The 16,137-nt window shown below is 54.9% G+C and overlaps 2 protein-coding genes across 3 annotated transcripts in view; one reads left to right on the top strand and one right to left on the bottom strand.

Annotated features, from left to right (window-relative positions):
• The window catches only part of ABCB9 (ATP binding cassette subfamily B member 9), a 45,412-nt gene extending 34,988 nt beyond the window's left edge, over positions 1–10,424 (bottom strand). The window contains exons 1-3 of the mRNA XM_010368373.2: positions 10,225–10,424; positions 4,665–4,742; positions 4,280–4,434 (exon numbers count right to left, since the gene is read on the bottom strand). The gene's annotated coding sequence lies outside the window, so the exon portion shown is untranslated. The remainder of the gene's footprint in view (positions 1–4,279; positions 4,435–4,664; positions 4,743–10,224) is intronic.
• Positions 10,425–10,927: 503 nt separating this feature from the next.
• Positions 10,928–16,091, top strand: OGFOD2 (2-oxoglutarate and iron dependent oxygenase domain containing 2). Of its 2 annotated transcripts, XM_010368377.2 has the most exons (7): positions 10,928–11,099; positions 11,525–11,581; positions 12,651–12,764; positions 12,867–12,966; positions 14,492–14,619; positions 14,797–15,054; positions 15,127–16,091. In XM_010368377.2, the coding sequence occupies exons 1-7, from the start codon at positions 10,968–10,970 to the stop codon at positions 15,388–15,390; spliced, it is 1,053 nt and encodes a 350-aa protein (XP_010366679.1). In that variant the 5' UTR covers positions 10,928–10,967; the 3' UTR covers positions 15,391–16,091. The 2 variants fall into 2 exon arrangements, with proteins under 2 accessions (XP_010366679.1, XP_030794916.1); XM_030939056.1 differs by lacking the exon at positions 12,651–12,764 and having other exon boundaries at positions 10,937–11,099.
• The last annotated feature ends 46 nt before the right edge of the window (positions 16,092–16,137 follow it).

The following is a 16,137-nucleotide window of genomic DNA, read 5'->3' as shown; positions in this document are numbered from 1 at the left end:
AAAATGGGCTGAGCTCTAGATCCCCCAAGAGGAGGGGCGAGGGGCTGGGAGACAGCAGGGATGACTGTGTCATGGCTGGGAAGGGGCCATCCTGAGAGAGATCCTTTCCCCAAAGCTCTGGTGCCCAGGTACACAAACCGCTCACACTATGGCATGATTGGAACCTCACACAATCCCACGAGGCCAGGGTGTCCATATTCCCACTTACAGTTGGGGAAACTGAGGCACAGAGAGACAAAATCATCTGATCCAGACATTCAGCCAACAAGGGCCCAAGCCAGGACTTGAGGCAGTGAGTGCAGGACCCCAGCACCTGCCTCTCCACCTGTCCACTGCATGCCTGGCACACAGCAGGTGTCTAATAACTACAAGCAGACGGGGATGTAACACTGCACTTCCTGTGAGCCCTGCCCTGCGCCATGTGCTTCAAATTCAGGTGGCTCCACCTATTTAATCCTCACAGCGACTTTGTGAGATGTGCACTCTCATCCCTCCCACTTAACAGATGGAGAAACTGAGGACCAGAGAAGTGAAGATTGCCCGAGATTACACAGCTTCTGAATAGCAGAGCTAGGATGTGGACTCACAAGGGTCTGAGTCTAGAATCTGTGTTCCTCACCCCTAAACTCAGATAACATTCAATATAGAAAATGCTACCAGGGGCCAGGCACGGTGGCTCACACCTGTAATCCCATCTTGGCCTCTTGGGAGGCCGAGATGGGCAGATTGTTTGAGCTCACGAGTTCGAGTCCAGCCTGGGTAACATGGCAAAATCCCGTTTCTACTAAAAATACATAAATTAGCCGAGCATGGTGGCGCACGCCTATAATCCCAGCAACTCAGGAGGCTGAGGCAGAAGAATCGCTTGAAACAGGGAGGTGAAGGTTGCAGTGAGCCGAGATCGCGCCACTGCACTCCAGCCTGGGTGACAGAGCGAAAAAAAATGCTACCGGGAAGTGTTCATCTAAGGAAAAGGGTCCCCAGCAGAGGGCTGGGCTGTGCGGCAGAGGTGATAAGACTGCTGAGGTTGCCGGGCGTGGTGGCTCAAGCCTGTAATCCCAGCACTTTGGGAGGCCGAGACGGGCGGATCACGAGGTCAGGAGATCGAGACCATCCTGGCTAACACGGTGAAACCCCGTCTCTACTAAAAAATACAAAAAACTAGCCGGGCGAGGTGGCGGGAGCCTATAGTCCCAGCTACTCGGGAGGCTGAGGCAGGAGAATGGCGTGAACCCGGGAGGCAGAGCTTGCAGTGAGCTGAGATCCGGCCACTGCACTCAGCCCGGGCGACAGAGTGAGACTCCGTCTCAAAAAAAAGAAAAAAAAAAAAAAAAGACTGCTGAGGCTAATTGCTGGCAATGACAGCAGCTGGTGTGAGCTGACACTGGCTCTAGGCACTTACATGCATCAGCACTCGCCACAGCCCTATGAAGTAGGTCCTATCATTATCCCCATTTTATAGTTAGGAAAACTGAGGAACAGAGAAAGAGGTTAAGTGACCTGCCCCGGATCACACAAGCTAGGAAGTGACCAAGTTGGGATGTGAACCCTGGCCATTGAGTTCCAAAATCTGTACTCTCAACTCCAAAGCTCCAATCCTTGAAAACAGCCTCTCCAGGAGGTAGGCACAACCCCTACTGATTCTGAGAAGGGGTCTGAGATGCAGAGGGGGAATGGAGTGGGAGGATATAACGACCCCCAAGCCTGGGCCCTGCTTTCACCCCCGCACCTCCAGGCACATTGAAGCCCATCACAGAGATGACAGTTGCTTAGTCAGCAGCTGCCCCTCCAAAGATGGTCAGAGCTGAGCAGGGTCAAGGGCAGGGGGAAGTGGTAGGATGGTCGGACACCCCCAGCCCAGGTCCTCGCTCCCTCCCCAGCCCTGCCTGTGCTGCCCACGCAGGCTCTTGTCTGCTGCAATGCAGAGGCCATGGGGAGCGAGCGAGTGGGTGAGCTCCAGTCAGAGCCCAGGGAGGGAAGCTCCTGGCTCGGTGCCATTCCAGGCCTCCCAGCCAAGCCACTGCCGTCTGCACCAGGTGCTGCCAGCCGCCTCAGCTGCTGCTCTCCTCGTGGTGGGCACATGGGGTCCCTCAGTCCCCAGAAAGGGGCTGGGGCTCAGAAGTGGAACTGGAGGCAGATCCACAAGACACTCAAAAGCTGGACAGCAGCGCAGGGGCTTGGCTGACTCTCCCAACTTGACTCCCAGCCTCTGGGGGAATTCCTTCCCCATCCCCCGACAGCCCGGGGTACCAGTCATGCCCCCTGCCTCCAGGAGCCTATTTATCTTCATCAGAGTAAACAAAATTTCAGACACCCATATCACAGACCACCAAAGCCACATTTTGCAGATGGGGAAACTGAGGCCCAGAGAGGGAGGGGGTGAGGCTTGTCTCAGGTCATCCAGCAGGCTGGGGCAGAGCAGTGCTAGCACCTAAGTCCCTGCCCCCAAGCACTAGTCCTTCTACTACAGGCTCCCAGCAGAGTGGAATCCAGCCCCGGGTCGGGTTACAGTCCTCGGTGGGGACAGTTACTCCGTTATTTTTGAAGCTACTGGGCAGAAGTGTGACCACCAGCCAAGGCTGCTTAAAGGCCCGTCCCCGCTCTCCATCTGCCTGACTCAGAGGACGCGATGGGCTTGGCCAGGTGGAGCTAGAGGGCAAATTGTGAGCACATGGGTGACCTGCTTGGCCCGAGGGACAAGGACAAGGTGGTGGCCAGAACAGACCCCGCCTAGAACGGGACAAGGCCCAGGAAGACACGGGTGGCTCGCCCTGACTCTGCGCACTAAAGAATGGCACAGGATAAGCAAGTGGCCCTGTCCCCACCAGGGGTCTTGTCAAAGGCTTTTCTTCCCAGGATAGGAGACGTTGGTTGGGGTATCTCTAGGTGTCAACTGCAGAGAAGGCCAGAAGACGATAGATAGCAATTATTATGACACTGCAACAGAGACCCTTTGCAGAGAAGGCCAGGAGACAATAGATAAAAGTTATTATGATGCTGCAACAGAGACCCTTCACCGGGCCCTACTATGTGCCTGGCACCTCCCAATGCAGCCAGGCCTCCCCACTTCCCTGGGAGGACCCTGTGGTCATCAGCTTCGTTTTACAGCTGGGGAGAAAGAAGAGATTAAGTGACATGCAGAAAAAGGACGAAGGCAGGACAGAGACCCGCATCCAGGTTCTCCAGCGTCTCCAGGATGGAGACTCGGGGGAGGGCCTGCCCAGGCTATTCAGGGACTGCAAGAAAAGGGGCCAAAGAACTTGGGTGGCCCAGTGGCCTCAGTTCACCCCTGACATGGTGAGCTTTTCACCCCGGCGTGGGCCCAGACCTGGACAAGCCCATTCCATTCGCTGCACAGCAAACCACTGACTGACGGAGGCCCGCTGGGTGTGAGGGTCTCTGGCGCTGGGGCAGGACCTGGCTGGGTCTGCGTGGGTCTATCCTGATTTCATCCCTGCTGAGCCTCCCGCAGCCCACGTGGGGCCCAGCCTCACTCTGGGACTTGAGAAGCTGTCTCAGGTGCTCTCAGCTCTAGGGGAGGCAAAGAGAGGTGCCAGGTGCCCTCCCTCCAAGCCTCCTCTGGTCACCTGGCCCTGCCCCATCCGGAAAAGGGGAATGGAAGCCACTCTATCTCCAGGGGGTAGGGCAGAGGCGGGGATCCTGTCAGCCCAGCTTAAAGCTGTCTCAGTTAATGTCAGGCCGGGGGAGGAGGCTTTTTTTTTTTTTTTTTTTTTTTTACAGAGGCCCAGAAATAAAGGAGGCTCCCCTGGGAACCTGCAGGCCTCACTGCCAGGGTGGATGGTGGGGAGCAGCGGCAGCCCATTGGCCTGCTGGGGAGACTGAGGAAAGGGCTTTGCCCAGGTCAGCAGGCACAGGCCAGATCCCCAGGCTTCTGCCAAAGCTTTGGTGCTCAGGATTCCTGGGAAGCCCGACATGAACAGTAGGAGCCCTCAGAAGACGCGCCAGCCCCGTCCTGGGGGAATGACAGCCATCCCAGGATCCTCCTACACCTCCCACATTTTCCAAGAGGCAGAGGCCCCTGGGGGGTTAAAAAAAATGGCAACATTCGCCCTGCGGGCGCGTAAAGGATGCTGCAGGGATGGGGGCTGGGAGCTGCGGCTGCGGGCGCCGGCAGGGCTCCAGGGAGACTCCCACCTTCAACCGAGATGCCTACTTCCACCGAGGCAGGGGTGCCCAGACGCCCCTCAACCCGTGCCTGGCCTGGCGCCCTGGCCTGGAAAGGTCCCAAAACCAGGGGTCCAGGGTGTCTGGCCCTTACCTGTTACCTGGCACCAGGTGAGCCGTGGGAGGGGGCGCGCAGCAGGATCGGGTCTGTGGTGCAGGTTCCGCGCTGCTCATTGGAGACTGCGCCGGACGCGGTGCTCGCTCCGCTCTTCCCGCTGCTCCTCCCCGCCTCCTGCCCGCGCTGCGCCGCTGCAAGGTCGGAGCTGAGCCTGGCGTGCGCTGAGACCGGCTGACGGACGGGGCGGGGCCTAAGGGACGGAGGGGGCGGGGATCCTGGGACAGGGACCGGCGGGGCCTCTCGGGAGGGGCGGGGCCTCATGAGGAGTGGACGGGGCGGGGCTCCCGGGGAGGGGGCTGGCGAAGCCTCCGGGTGGGGCGGGGCCTCCTGGGGGCGGGGCCAAAGCTGGCCACCTGCTCACCTGTGGCAAACTCCTCCCACATCTGACCAGCCAGGCCCTCCACACTGCGCGCTCCTCACCTGGAGCCACAGGCCCATCCTGAGGGGACGGAAATGGTTTCACCTGAAGGAAGTCTGCTTTTTAACTGGTCTTTTTGCCTGGAGGGACAGCTAGCCAGTCCAGGAGGGTGGGTTATGGTCCTCATTCATTCACTCATTCTTTCATTTATTCACCCAACAGATATTTATCCAGTGCCTACCGCATGCCATATGGCCTTTTAAGCACCTGAAATTAAACAATTAACAAAACAAGATCCTGGCCCTTCTGGAGCTGACATTCTAGTGAGGGTGTCAGACAACATATATAAGCAAATGAGATATATTGGAAGGGAGTACATTTTACGGAGAAAATTAGTACAAGATCGGGGATCCGGGGCATTGGAGAGGGGAGGCAGCGATATGTCCTCAGCGACTGCCAGGTGCTGGGAACACAGCTGTGTATGAAAAGACAGAAAACTTCCAGCCTTCATGGCGTGAAGGGGACAGAACATCAGCAAGTAAGTGCATAAGACCATTCAGGTACTGGGTGCAGTAAAATAAATAAAACTGGCTGGGCATGGTGGCTCACGCCTGTAATCCCAGCACTTTGGGAAGCTGAGGCGGGCGGATCACGAGGATAGGAGATCAAGACCATCCTGGCTAACATGGTGAAACCCCGTCTCTACTAAAAATACAAAAAAATTAGCCGGGCGTGGTGGCAGGCACCTGTAGTCCCAGCTTCTCGGTAGGCTGAGGCAGGAGAATGGCATGGACCCAGGAGGCGAGGGAGCTTGCAGCGAGCAGAGATCGCGCCACTGCACTCCAGCCTGGGCTACAGAGCGAGACTCCGTCTCAAAAAATAAATAAATAAATAATAAATAAATAAATAAATAAATAAATAAATAAAACTGTGTAAGTGAACGGTGAGAAGGCGTGAGTCACAGGGAGGGAAGAACATCCTATGCTAAGGCCTGAAAGTTCAAAGGCTCTGAGGTGGGAACCAACTTGGCCACTTAAGGACCAGAAAAGGGCCCATGGGTCCTGAACCATAGGAAATGGGGAGTGGGCTTAGGGCCCAGAGGGACAGCAGGTGAGGCGAGAACTCCCCACATCCCCGGATCCTCCGATCAGAGGCTCTTTTTCCTGAGACAGAGACTCCAGAATGGAGTGCAGTGGCAAGTTCTCAGCTCACTGCAGCCTCCGCCTCCCAGCTTCAAGTGATTCTCCTGCCTCAGCTTCCCGAGTAGCTGGGATTACATGTGTCTGCCACCACACCTGGCTAATTTTTGTATTTTTAGTAGAGATGGGGTTTAGTCATGTTGGCCGGGCTGGTCTCAAACTCCTGACCTCAAGTGATCTGCCCTCCTCGTCCTCCCAAAGTGCTGGGATTAGAGGCGTGAGCCACACATGCCCAGCCCCGAACAAAGGCTTTGTAGAGCACTCTCTGAATTGGCAATGTCCTCTGCTATTTGGTGGGACAGCTTCTTTGGAGGGGAATTTGTTCAGAACTTACAACACTATGTTTTTTTTTTTTTAACCCAGAAGGCATTTCCTCTACAGATACACCTGTGCAGGGGAGCTAAAGTACTAGCTTAAAGGTAGTTACTACAGGAGCAAAAGTCTGGAAATAACCTAAATACCCTTCCATAGGGAACTGGCCAAATAATTAGAGAACACCTGTTCAACAGAATACTCTGTAGCAGGAAAAAAAAAAAATAGAAGATATAGAGTTATATAAAGGTATGGAATGACCTCCTAAATGTATTGAGTAAAAACCAAGGAGAGAATAAAGTTGAACCATGTTACTATTTGTGCAACAACAAAGGCAAATATCTAATTGTACTTGAAGACGATGTTTTGGATGGACTGTCCAAAAAGCAGGAGTAGCTCAGAGCTGGCCTCTGTCATTTATGCTGCGTGACCTTAAAGAGGTGACTTTGCCTATATGAGCCTGTTTTCTCATCAGAGAAATGGGGTAATAAAGATATCGACTGCATCAGTTAAAGGTAAAATGTGACAAGGCCAGTGAGGGCAGCCCCTGGCATGTGATAAACTTTGAGTAAAGGAAAACAAGGATTATTTTTAGGAGAGATGGGATGACTGAACCTTTAGGTAACTATTAGCATAGTATAGCAAAAATCAACAGGAGCTGTCAGAAATGTGAAACGGACAGAAACAAGTCGGCCTCTCACATGCCATTTCTTCACATGGATGTTGCTTTCCAGTGATCAAGTTTGCAAGCTCTCCAGTCTCCCATTCCTCTGCACCTTTTTTTTTTTTTTTTTTTTTTTGATGGAGTCTCGCTCTAACATCCAGGCTCACTGCAGCCTCCGCCTCCCAGGTTCAAGCAATCTTCTCACCTTAGCCTCCTGAGTAGCTGGGATTACAGGTACGCACCAACACGCCCGGCTGACTTTTGTACTTTTAGTAGAGACAGGGTTTCGCCATGTTGACCAGGCTGGTCTCGAACTCCTGACCTCAGGTGATCCACCCGCCTTGGCCTCCCACAGTGCTGGGATTACAAGCATCAGCCACCGCACCCAGCCTCTCTGTACCTTTACATAGCTTGTCACCTCTGCCAAGGATGGGCTTCTCAAATCCTGGCCACTGCATCCCTTTTACATATCTGGCCCACTCTCCTTGCACTTCAAACAATCTTAGAGTGAGAGCTTGGTGAGGCGGGGAAGGTAAGTTGCAATGCCAGGTGCACTGCAGGAGGCTGTCAGCCTTGTGACAAGGGGAGGGTGAAACAGGTGAGGCACAGGTGAGTGAGGCACTGGTCACTGCCATCCCAGCGTCCTTTCCACCCCTGCCCCCTGCTGTGTGGCAGCCAAGTGGCTTGAGTGGTCCCACTGAATCCCCAGCCTAGTCACAGAGACTGGCTCTGGTAAACTTGGACTAAGAACCATTGTGTGAGTGACTGCTAATGGATACAGTGTCTTTCTGGGTGAGGAATGTTCTAAAAGTTGATTGTGGTGATGGTTGCACAACTCTGTGAACATACTAAAAACTCTTGAATTGTACACTTTAATTTGGTGAATTGTATGGTATGGAAAGTATATCTCAAAAAAGCTATTATTACAAAAAGAAGGCCAGGCAATTGGCTTATGCCTGTAATTCCAGCACTTTGGGAGACCCAGTTGCTACAAACAATTTAAAAAATTAGCTGGGTATGGTGGCACATGCCTGTAGTCCCAGCTACTCAGGAGGCTGAGGTGGGAGGATTGCTTGAACCTGCGATGTTGAGGCTACAGTGAGCTGTGTTCATACCACTGAACTCCAGCCTGGGCGACAGACCCTGTCTCAAAAAAAAAAAAAAAAAAAGAAAAAAAGAAAGAAAAAACACTCCATGCCATATGCCATCAAGGAAATGCAAATTAAAACAGCAATGTGGTATCAATATACACATCCTAGAATAGCTGAGATCTGGAGCACTGACAACACCAAACCCTGTCAACGATGAAGAGCAACAAGAACCCTCATTCAAGACTGCGGGGGATGTAAAACAGTACAGCTAGGGAGGAAGGCAGTTTGGCAGGTTTTTTTAAATAAAACTAACTATATTCTTACTACATGATCAAGCAATCACACTCCGTGATATTTTCCCAGAGGAAGTAAACATTTACGTGTACAGAAACACCTGTCCACAGATGTTTATAGAAGCTTTATTATTATTACTTTTGCGATGCAGTCTCACTCTGTCTCCCAGGCTGGAGTGCAATGGCATGAACTCAGCTCACTGCAACCTCCGCCTTCCAGGGTCAAGTGATTCTCCTGCCTCAGCCTCCCAATCAGCTGGGATTACAGAAGCCTGCCACCATGCCCGGCTAATTTATTTATTTTTTTGAGATGGAGTCTCACTCTGTCACCCAGGCTGGAGGGCAGTGGTGTGATCTCGGCTCACTGCAACCTCCATCTCCTAGGCTCCAGTGACTCTCCTGTCTCAGCCTCCCAAGTAGCAGGGATTACAGGGGCACGCCACCATGCCTGGCTAATTTTTGTATTTTTAGTAGAGATGAAGTTTCACCATGTTGGCCAGGCTGGTCTCGAACTCCTGACCTCAGGTGATCCGCTGGCCTCAGCCTCCCAAAGTGCTAGGATTACAGGTGTGAGCCACCATGCCTGGCCTCTATGTCAATTTTTAAAGTATGTGTATATATACACATATACAAACATATACATTTGATTACACATTCATGTACATACATTCACATACACATATACATACCACTCTGGAATCAGAATACTCTAATTCCAGAGCGTTCTAATTCTGGTTCTGCTATTCACTAGGTTTATGACTCTAGACAGGTTCCTGTACCACTGAGCCTCAGTTTCCTTATCTGTAAAATGGGGATAATAACACCTTAAGCAGTCCGCAAAGATATATGTCAGTGCTGGCTGGCAGCACACGTTGATTCAGTACTTTCTGATAAATATTCTTCTCGCTGCTGCTCCCTGTGGTGACTGAGCCCAGAGTGTCTGGAAGGGAGAGGGGGTCCATGGAGAGGGCCAATCTAAACTGATTAGCAGGCCGGGCGCTGTGGTCTCAGTTCCAGACCAGCCTGGCCAACATGGCGAAATCCTGTTTCTACTAAAATACAAGAACTTTGGGAGGCCGAGGCCGAGGCGGCCGGATCACGAGGTCAGGAGATTGAGACCATCCTGGCTAACACGGTGAAACCCTTTCTCTACCAAAAATACAAAAAAAAAAAAAAAAAATTAGCCGGGCGTGGTGGCCGGCGCCTGTAGTCCCAGCTACTCAGGAGGCTGAGGCAGGAGAATGGTGTGAACCCGGGAGGCGGAGCTTGTAGTGAGCCGAGATCGCGCCACTGCAGTCCAGCCAGGGCGACAGAGTAAGACTCCGTCTCAAAACAAACAAACAAACAAACAAACAAACAAAAAAACAAAAAAATTAGCTGGGCGTGGTGGCGCGAGCCTATAATCCCAGCTACTCAGCGAGGCTGAGGCAGGAAAATTGCTTGAATCCGGGAGGCAGAGGTTGCAGTGAGCAGAGATAGCGCTACTGCACTCCAGCCTGGGTGAAATTCCATCTCAAAAAATAAATAAGTAAATAAATAAACTGATAAATAGTACACGCTCATCTTGCAAACTGCTGCAAAGGGAGAGGGGGTGAGGATGGGGTGGGGTACTGCATGTGCCAGGCCTGCCTGGTGGCTGGCTGGGGAGCCGACCTGCTCTGGGCCTCCTGGGGAAGAAGGGCAGTTAGGCGGGTAATGAACATTGAGCAGGGGAAATGGATACTTTCCTAGGTAGCAGGGCCTCTCGCTATCACTGGGCTATCAAGACGACTGTAAAACTTTAAACACCTTCTCGGGCCGGGCAGCTCCGCACGAGAAAACCCCAAATCCCACATACTCCCACCACTCCCAGAAGCCCTGTGGTGGTGAACTGGGGAACTAAGAGGGCAGGCTGTTGGGTTCAAATGCCGTATTTGTCCCTTACTGGATGTGTGACCTGTGGCGGGTCCCTGTGCCTCTCTGGGTCTCAGTTTCCCCATCTGTAACACGGCGATATAATAATACCTAGCTCAAAGGTTTAATGCTGGCAGATCACCGAGCAAAGGTCCGGGGACGGAAGAGGCTGGGTCTGCAGGACTTGTCATTTGTTGGCCGCGGTGAGACCACGCCCCGTCGCCCTCCCACACCTGACCCCGCCCTCCCGCGTCCGTTGGGATCGCCACCGGAAGTAACGCGAGGCGGAACGTTTTAGCGGAGACACTCACGGGGCAATCTGAGGTACTCCGAGAGACTGTGGCGGAGGGACCGGAAGCGCCAGGCAGGGACCCGGGGTAGATGCCGAATCCAAACTCAAACGCACAGGTCTGGATGATTGAAGCAGCGGCGAGAATTAGTAGGACCTCCGAGCTCTTTAAACTGTCCTCAGCCTTCCCCGTGGGCTCGGCCGGTTCTCCACAAGCTCCGAGCAGAAGAGGGGCCGACGTTTAAGTCAAAGGCCTTGGGGCTCCGAGTCCCTCCCTCTCCCCGTCCTGTGAAGGCGCGACCCAGTTCAGCTGTCTGTAAAGTGGAGCCATTAGTCCCTGCCTCGTGGTGGGAAAACTGAGAGGCGGAACGAGGGGGCCACCGGTCCCAACCCCTCCCAGGAGCATCTTTTTCCGCAGACCATTTCCTGGCGAGGTGCGTCTTCGTCCTTTTCCGCCATTGGGAACTTAGAGCGGCCCCTTGGCCGCTGGTTCCGCACCTCCCGCGGTTGGGGGCGTACCCGGAAGTGCCCCTGTGGAAGCGGGCAGGGCGGTGGGCGCTTCACTATGGCGACGGTGGCGGCTCCGCGGCGCTTCTGCCGCTGCGCCTGCTTCTACACGGATAACTTGTACGTGGCGCGCTATGGGCTGCACGTGCGCTTCCGTAGTGAGCAGCAGCTGCGCCGGGACTACGGCCCGGTGAGTGGCCGCTGTTGTCTCTACGGAGCAGTGGGCAGAGGGGCAGTGGAGGAGGGTAGTTCGTCCCCAAGGTCGTTTGCTTTGCGCACGGCGCGCACCGCATCCTCAAATACAAGAATGACGGCGTCTCTGTGCCTCAGTTTTCTCACCGTAAAGGGGTAATAGTATCTCTCTGTGAGGTTGTGAGGAAGGAATGAATACGCATGTAGAGTGCCTAGGACAGGGCCGGGCTCAGCTTGCCACCTCATAGCAACACCAGCCCGGAGCCCTGCCCTCAGCTTGACAAGGTTCCGCAGTTCATCCTCTCCATGATCCTTTGAGGTCGGGGCTCCTCTCCCCATTTTAAGCAGGGGAAACTGAAGCTTAGAGAGTGAAGGGACTTCCTAAGGGCATACAGTAATGCTCAGTGTTCTTTCTGCTCCCAGATCCTGCGCAGCCGAGGCTGTGTTAGCGCCAAGGACTTCCAGCAGCTGTTAGCAGAGGTACCAGTCCCCTGCCCCTGCACAGCTCCTCCTTGTTAGATTTGTGTCCGCAGCTTGAGGGGTCCCCTAGCCTCAGTCCCTGATCCCTGAAGGATCACTTAGGCCCTCACTTTCCTCCTTCCTGCCCCCCACTCACCCCTCCACACCTGGGTCTTGGCACCAGGAGAGAGAAGGGGAAATGCTGAGTTGCCTAGTCATGCCGTTCTTAACACCTCTGGGAGATAAGCACAAGCACCACCTTCATTTTGGATTGAGAAGCTGAGGCCTAAAGAAGGATCACTTGCCCAAGCTTTTTTTTTTTTTTTTTTGGACACGGAGTCTTGCTCTGTCGCCCAGGCTGGAGTGCAGTGGCGCGATCTCGGTTCACTGCAAGCTCCGCCTCCCGGGTTCACGCCATTCTCCTGCCTCGGGCTCCGTAGTAGTGGGGACTACAGGTGCCCACCACCAAGCCCTGCTAATTTTTTGTATTTTTTAGTAGAGACGGAGTTTCACCATGTTAGCCAGGATGGTCTCGATCTCCTGACCTCGTGATCCACCCTCCTCGGCCTCCCAAAGTGCTGGGATTACAGGCGTGAGCCAGCGCCTGGCCACTTGCCCAAGCTTTTACAGCAGGAGCAGATGAGATCCCAGGCCTCTGGGCTCTTCACACCTTCCCACATAACCCGCAGGTTGTTGCCAGGGTTGCTGACCCACTCCCTCCTCCTCCTTCCCCTGGAGTCAGTGGTGGGAAGCTTCCCAGGAGAGTCCTCAGCAACCTCTGGAACACAGGACCTGGCCATGACTGTCTCCCTCCCCTGTGTGGGCCCAGATGGTCGAGGTACATTTAGGGGTTCTCATCCCAGCTAGGCTCAGGTTCGGCAGTCTGAAACAGGACGGGTCTCCTTCTAGAAGTCCCTTTCAGCTAACAGTCTGGAACTTGCAATTGACATAGATAGATTCAGGAGTGTAGGCTAGACTTGGCTTCCAGCCTGGGCCCTGTCTGGCGTTCCTGGGCTTCAGTTTCTTCATCTGTACAGTGGCCTCAGGAGGATGGGAGGCCCCACCTGGTAACGGCCTTGTGCCACCCCAGCTTGAGCAGGAGGTGGAGCGGCGGCAGCGGCTGGGGCCAGAGTCAGCGGCTAGGAAAGCCCTCATCGCGAGTTCCTACCACCCGGCACGGCCTGAGGTCTACGACTCACTGCAGGTACCAGCCAGCAAGAGTGCTTGAAGGCCGGTACTGGAAAGAGGAGGTAGCATTCAGGGCTGAGGGGCTGCCTGCCCCACAGCTGGTGTGTTCTGCCCCTAGGATGCAGCTCTGGCCCCCGAGTTTCTGGCTGTGGCTGAGTACAGTGTGTCCCCGGGCGCAGACCTCAAGGGCCTTCTCCAGCGGCTGGAGACAGTATCGGGTGAGGTTCTAGCCCTGAGACCTGGCAGGACCAGGGGATGGCAGCCTGGGAAACCTGGGTGTGGGATACTGGGGTCCCTCCAGCCACCATCTCTGCCTCCAAAAACCAAAGCAGCAGGAGCTGGAAGGGTCAGTGGGACCAGCCTGCCAGGAACAGGACATCTGCATTCATTCATTCATTCAGTACCTGCCATGAGCTGGTATCTTCATTCTTTCCTTCACACCTTCCTTTGTGCCTTCATCCAGCAAATAGTAGGTATTTGTGTCGTGTGGGACAGCTGGCACACTCAAACAAGGCTGATCCAAGATCTTAAAAGGACCATTGAGACAGGTGTGGGCAGGGTAAAGGGACCAGTAAGGAATGGCAAAGCCCCGCCCCCAGGGCTGGCAACAGGAGAGAGCAGTTACCACCTGGAGTTGTGGCTCTGGGCAGAGGCCTGCAGCCATGCCAAACTCCAAGTAGGGCAAAAAATGCCCCATTTTTCCTCTTACCTTTGGATTTCTTGCTGGGCTCACTTATTGGCTAAACCCAGCAGGAAATGCTGGGCAAGGGAGGTTTGCATATTGTTTAACCTCTGTGACTCAGTTTCGTCATCTGTAAAATGGGAGAAACAGTAACCCCCTCTCTTAAGGCACCGTGATGATCAAGTGAGTTAATCTACATAGAGTGCCTGACACAGGCCCGTGCCTAGTGTTTGGAAAGTGTTTCCTATTTTTACTGGCACTGATAGCCTGGGCTAGGGGTTCCTGTGGGAGACAGATGTTTCCCCTCATGGAGGCTGTGCTTTGTTAGGGGGCATGGGTAGAAGGAACTCCCCTCCTCCCAGCCTGGGGGTGCTCTCCTCATTGCCTTCCACTCCCCGGCAGCTGAGATCGTGCTGAGGCTGTTGGCTGGGACAGGGCCCCAGCTGCGAGGTGGCCCCATCGGGGGCACACTAGCCCTGCACCCCTGGGCACTGGTGCATCTGCCAAGAAATGTTTAGGTTTCCATTCTCAGCCTGGCTTCTTCTCCCTCCAGGGCCCAGCAAGAAAGAACAGCCCCTCCTGGCCTTCCTGCTGGGGGACAGAGGCTCCCAGAGCCACTTCTGAGTTGGGGTACAGACCTCGGTGGCTCATCAGGTGAAAGGAGGTGCAGAGAGAGCCTGAAGTTGGCTCTGTGATCCCAGCTTGGCTATCACTGGCCTGCTGGGTGTCGCTGGGCTACTTCCTTTCCCTCTATGGGCCTCAGGACCCATATGGGAGCTCCCAGGGCCAGCCCTGTGGACACTTGTGGAGTCTGAGGAAGGTTCCTGGCATAAGTTGGGGGGCATGGGAATCAGCCTCCCCTGCTCCTCATGTTACTTCATTTAGTCATCACAACAGCCCTGAAAAGCGAGGGCCTTATCCCCATGGCACAGGCGATGCAACTGAGGCTTGGGGGAGTGAACAGACATGCCCAGACTCACACGGTTCACAGGAAGACTGAAGCCCAGGCTTGGCCAGCCCACAGCCACATTCAGGCCAACAGACCATCCCTCCTTCCACAGAGGAGAAGCGCATCTACCGGGTGCCTGTGTTCACAGCACCCTTCTGCCAGGCCCTGCTGGAAGAGCTGGAGCACTTCGAGCAGTCGGACATGCCTAAGGGGAGGCCCAACACCATGAACAACTACGGGGTGGGTGAGGCCTGGCCTGTGGCAGAGGGGGTGGCTGAGGTCAGGAGGCAGTGTTGGAGGTGCTGCAGATGGGCTGCCTGCCTGGGCTGCAAAAGGTCACAGTGGGATCACGGCGGAGTGGAACCCCAGGGTTGCAGCCCCCTAGTTTCCTTGCTGACCCCAGGAATCCCCTCCCAGGTGCTGCTGCACGAGCTCGGGTTGGACGAGCCGCTGATGACACCACTGCGGGAGCGCTTCCTGCAGCCAGTGATGGCCCTGCTGTACCCTGACTGTGGCGGGGGCCAGCTCGACAGTCACCGGGCCTTTGTGGTCAAATATGCACCGGGCCAGGACCTCGAGCTGGGCTGCCACTATGATAATGCTGAGCTCACCCTCAATGTGGCCTTGGGCAAGGTCTTCACAGGGGGCGCCCTGTATTTTGGGGGCCTCTTCCAGGTGAGTGTGCAACCCATGCGGCAGGACCTGGGGCAGCTGTGAGTGCCCAGGCCTGAGCTGTCCCATCTGCAGGCACCTGCAGCCCTGACAGAGCCCCTGGAGGTGGAGCACGTGGTGGGCCAGGGTGTTCTCCACCGTGGCGGCCAGCTGCATGGGGCCCGGCCCTTGGGCACTGGTGAGCGTTGGAACCTCGTCGTCTGGCTCCGAGCCTCTGCTGTGCGCAACCGCCTCTGTCCCATGTGCCGCTGTGAGCCCGACCTGGTGGATGATGAGGGCTTCAGTGATGGCTTCACCCGAGAGGAGCCAACCACGGTGGATGTGTGTGCGCTCACCTGAGGCTGCTTGGGCCTAGTGTGGGGGTGGCAGGGCAGGTGAGGGCTCCGTCACCTTGGGCTAGGGGCAGAAATAAATTCCCTGCAGCCTACCGCATTTCTTGGCTCGAGGCTGTGCCAGCTTCTGGGTCATCCTCTGGGTAAACAGGCTGCCTTAGTTCAGGTTTGTCGGAAGCAGAGTCTGGAATGAGGCTTTGGCAAGGGCGTTAGGGAAGCAGGGGAGGGGAGGGAGCAGCTGGGCAAGGAGGTGGCTTCAGAGGAAGTCCAGCCTCAGCAGGGCCCGCAAAGAGCTCCAGGCAGAGCCCACAGTACCACGGTGTGCCCACACCATCGGTTGGTGGCTCCCAGATGAGGAGGCCAGAGAAGGGTGAGTAACTTCCCATACACTTATCTCCAGGGCAGGGTACCTTCCAGTAGCCAAGGGAAGCTTCCAGAGACAGCACAGATGTGAACCTTTAGCAGCAGGCATCACCCCCAGTGACTCGGGTGGGCCACCAGTAGCATCTTCTAGATGGCAGAGGGGTGAATGGCAGGGCCAGGAACCAGGCTGCCTGGGTTCCCATTCTGTTTCTGCCACTTCCAGCTGTGTGGCTTTGGATGAGCCTTCGCCTTTTGGTGCCTTGGTTTCCTCATTTAGCACCTACTTCCTAGAGCTGTTTTGAGAGTCAAATACGCTGATGTATCTATATAAAGTGCTTTGCAAGAGCCCTTTGTGTTTGCGGCTGTCATTGTGGAAGAGTTGCCACTTGGG

This window comes from Rhinopithecus roxellana, chromosome 10 (genome assembly GCF_007565055.1).
Source record: "Rhinopithecus roxellana isolate Shanxi Qingling chromosome 10, ASM756505v1, whole genome shotgun sequence".
NCBI classification, from domain to species: Eukaryota; Metazoa; Chordata; class Mammalia; order Primates; family Cercopithecidae; genus Rhinopithecus; species Rhinopithecus roxellana.
This window is presented reverse-complemented; position numbering and strand designations above follow the sequence as displayed.